At 39.6% G+C, this 4,132-nt stretch overlaps 1 protein-coding gene across 2 annotated transcripts in view; it reads right to left on the bottom strand.

Moving 5' to 3' along the window:
• Positions 1–4,132, bottom strand: part of LOC106883507 (stAR-related lipid transfer protein 13) — a 75,541-nt gene that overhangs the window by 18,234 nt on the left and 53,175 nt on the right. For both annotated transcript variants that reach the window (XM_052972400.1, XM_014934536.2), the window contains one exon: positions 2,196–2,321. In XM_052972400.1, the coding sequence (XP_052828360.1) occupies positions 2,196–2,321 (126 nt within the window). The remainder of the gene's footprint in view (positions 1–2,195; positions 2,322–4,132) is intronic.

Raw genomic sequence — 4,132 nt, 5'->3', positions numbered from 1 at the left:
CTCTAAGGCCCTTCAATTCTAATCCTTGCTTCCACACCTGAAACTTCTCTACCCGGAATTCATCACTGTACTCATTGCCAACCCTCACCTTACTGACAGCTCTCACTAACCATTCTTCTATCCCGAGTTTCCTCATTGACCACCAGATAAGGGTTAGGGGGATCCTGTCAAAGGCTTTCTCCATTTCAACGAAAGCCAGGTACAGAGGTTTATCCTTGGCTAGGTATTTCTCCTGCAGCTGTCTTACCAGAAATATAGCATCAGTGGTGCTTTTCCCTGGCACGAACCCAAACTGCATCTCATCTAAACTGACTCTCTCCTTAATTTGTTGGGCTATGACCCTCTCTGTGACTTTCATTACCTGATCTAACAGCTTGATACCTCTGTAATTATTTGTATCTAAAGCATCATCTTTACCTTTGTAGCAGTTGGCTATGGTTCTACTACACCAGTCATTGGGTATGACTCCTTCGTGTATCATCTGGTTAGCAATACAGGTGACTAGGCTATAGCCGACACTGCCAGATATTTTGAGCATCTCTGCAGTGATTCCTGATGAGCCGGGGGCTTTCCCTGTCTTCAAACTCTTAATTGCTTTATCTACCATGGTACTGTCAACTCGGATAGCTGGTCCCTCTGTTGGGTTGACATTCGGCAGACTCTCTTTCTCCCATTCATTCTCTTTATTGAGCAATCTTTCGTAGTGGCGTCTCCAAACCTCTTTCTTTGCAGCCTTGTTTAGTGCAGGCGTACCATCATCCATGCAAACACATTTCTCTCCTACAACATCACGATTCTCTCTCACACACTGTCTTGCAACACGAAATACTTCAAGTCTTTGGTCTTCATGGCGCAGAACATTGGCAAATTTTTTCTTATCTGCTTCCCACCTGGCTAAATAAACCTGTCGCCTAGCTTCCCTTCTGGCAGTCTGATACAATTCCCTGCTACCACCGTTCTTCCAAGCCTGTTTCTTTTGTCTAATAGCCCTGTCTACCTCCTTGTTCCACCACCACGTTACTTTGGGTTGAGAGGGGACTTTACACCAGCCACAGATCTCTTCGGTGGCTCTCAGCAGGTTGTCCCGCAGAATACGTATATTATTTTTCTAGCTAATTCTTAGGCTTAAATAATGAAACACGACAACCAAAATAGGTGTCAGACTTTTAAAGAGTATTTCTCATGGTAATAACCATTACTCTGGATTTGAGTGACATGGATTCATTTAGACAACCACAGACACTAAAGTTTTCCCCAAAATCCAGGGTTTTTATAACTGCTCAACTTGACTTTCAAGAATAGAAATTTCATAAAAATATTCTTTTACTAATTCTCAGAATTCAAATATGAGCAGTTATTTCAACCAATGGGAAAACGACAATCATATTTCCTCAGCAATACGACATTACATCATATTGCTGGCTGTTATGAATTTGGAGTCATGCTACAATGGGATTAGTTTTATTGAACAACAGTGTGACTAGGCATATTGAATCACAGTGGACATTGTGGTACATATAACTGGATTTGATGAACATCAGTGGTCAGAAAATAGTACATAACGTTGGGTTTATAGAATAGTAGATGGACAGTGTTATATAACTTGGATTTATCCAACAACAGTGGACAGGCTGTGGCACATAAAAGATTGCGTTTATTGAATAGTCAGCAAGTTTCAATGGAACCAGTTCTGTGGACCACATAAGACCCAGTGTTACGTACCATACTATCAGTTCACTGTTCAATAAACTTAAGACTATTGAAACATAGTATATAAACATTGTAGTACATATTGGAATTGTTGAATGATAGTGAACACAGAGTGGTACACAGGACTGGGTTTATTGAACAGTAGACAATGTTGTACTTAAGATTATGTTTGTTAAATAAAAGTTGGCAGGCAGTGGTATCTAGGACCAAATTTACAAGACAATAGTGAATAGACAACAGTACATAGGATTACTGAACAATAGAAAATTTATAGTGGTACATAGGACTGAGTTTATTGAACAACAGTGGACAGATTGTGGTACATAAGACTGTGCATAGATAACCTAACACATAGGACTGGGTAGGTTGAATAATCTGAGGTACAACAATTATAATAGATGCCGTAAGAATGTGAAGTTAAGCCAGTGAGATTGTTAAAAGGCAGAGAAAACTTGAACAATGCAAAATAAAGATGAAGTAATCACCTGATCAAACAGTAATGTCGGCATGGATGTGGCGGCATACTATTTCGTGTGTATTGGAATATGTCTGTGTGATTGTCCAGCTTCTCAACAACACTGCTCTCATGGAGGTCTTCATCCCACAAACTCCTGTAGTATAACAACAAAATAAATATATATTTGTATGTAGAGTATTTGTGAAGAATAGCTTCATTGTATAGATTATCCAACTATTTGTCCATTTGGCTACATTTCCACACACACACATTACATACAAGCACAATTTTTCCTTCTGACTCTTTATTATGTGCCTACAAAACACACTTCATCTCCATTGTTCTTTTCAGCTCCTACTCCCACCCTGTATCTCTTTTACATCAATAACCCTATTTCAGCTACTTCTTTCTTTAACTTTTCAATATTTAGTGCAAAGCTGCCTCTATCACTATTGGTGTTCCATTCAGTTGAAGGGAATATTAGTTTTGCAAGGTACAAAGCAACTTCAGTAGTATTGGTGTCATGAAAAAGGCAGAGTACATCTGAAAAGTGGTTGGTGCTAGAAAGGTCATCAAACTATAGAAACCATACCAAAGCAGTGCAATGGATTCTGTCCTCCAGTGCAATGGATTCTGTCAAACCATCTGACCCATGCCTCCATGGAAAAGACAAACATTAAAGGATGATAATATATATATAATCATTGTCATCATCATCATTTAATGTCCATTGTCCATACATTGACTAGGGCTAGACTCCAGTTTGATTTGGCATGGTTTCTACAGATGGATGCCCTTCCTACCACCCAACCACTCTAAGAGTGTAATGAGTGCTTATATGTGCCACCAGTATGGGTACCAGATGCATGACACCAGTATCTACCACAACTATGATTTCACTTAGCTTGATAAGTTTTCTTTTCAAGCTCAGCATATTACCAAAGGTCTTGGTCATTTGTCATTGCTTCTGTGAGGCCCAATGCTTGAAAGGTGCTTTTTATGTGCCACCAGCATGGGTGCTAGTTATGTGACATTGGCATTGGCCACATTGCCTCCGTGAGGCCCAATGCTTGAAAGCTGCTTTTTACATGCCAGTTACATGAGACTGACAACAGTCACCACTATGATTTCACTTGGTTTGATAGGTCTTCTCAAGCACAGCATATCACCAAAAAACTTAGTCACATGTCATTGCCTCTGTGAGGCCCATCATTCAAAGATCATGCTTCACCACCTTGTTCCATATCTTCCTGGGTCTACCTCTTCTACAACTTCCGTCCACTGGTAGAGATTGGCACATCTTCACACAGCTGTCCACATCCATAAGCGTCACATGACTGTACCAATGTAGTCATCTCTCTTGCACACCAGATTTGATGCCTCTTATGCCCAGCTTTTTTCTCAAGATGTTTACACTCTGTTGTACATGCACACTGACATTGCACATCCAGTGAAACATACTAGCTTCATTTCTTTCAAACCTATGCATGTCCTCAGCAGTTACATACTTCACTGGCCATGTAGCATGGTTGTTCACACACAGACATCATAGAATCTGCCTTTCACTCTGAGAGAAAGGCCCTTTGTTACCAACAGAGGTAGGAGCTCTATGAACTTTGCCAAGCCTATTCTTATTCTAGCAGCTATGCTCTTGATATTATATATTTTACTTGCTTTAGTCATTTTGACTGCAACCATGCAGGGGCACCACCTTGGAGGGTTTTAGTTGAATAAATCAACCCCAGGACTTATTTTTTTTAAAGCCTAAAACTTATTCTATGTTTCTTTTGCCAAACTGCTAAGTTACAGGGACATAAACACAGACACAGAGACACACATATATAGATATACATACACATACATGACAGGCTTCTTTCAGGTTCTGTCTACCAAATCCACTCACAAGGCATTTTTGCAGTTTATGTGATATATATATATATATATATATATATATATATATATATA

The sequence above is a fragment of the Octopus bimaculoides genome, chromosome 13, assembly GCF_001194135.2.
Source record: "Octopus bimaculoides isolate UCB-OBI-ISO-001 chromosome 13, ASM119413v2, whole genome shotgun sequence".
In the NCBI taxonomy this organism is placed as follows: Eukaryota; Metazoa; Mollusca; class Cephalopoda; order Octopoda; family Octopodidae; genus Octopus; species Octopus bimaculoides.
Note: the sequence above shows the minus strand (reverse complement) of the source record. Positions and strands in the feature narration are given on the sequence as shown.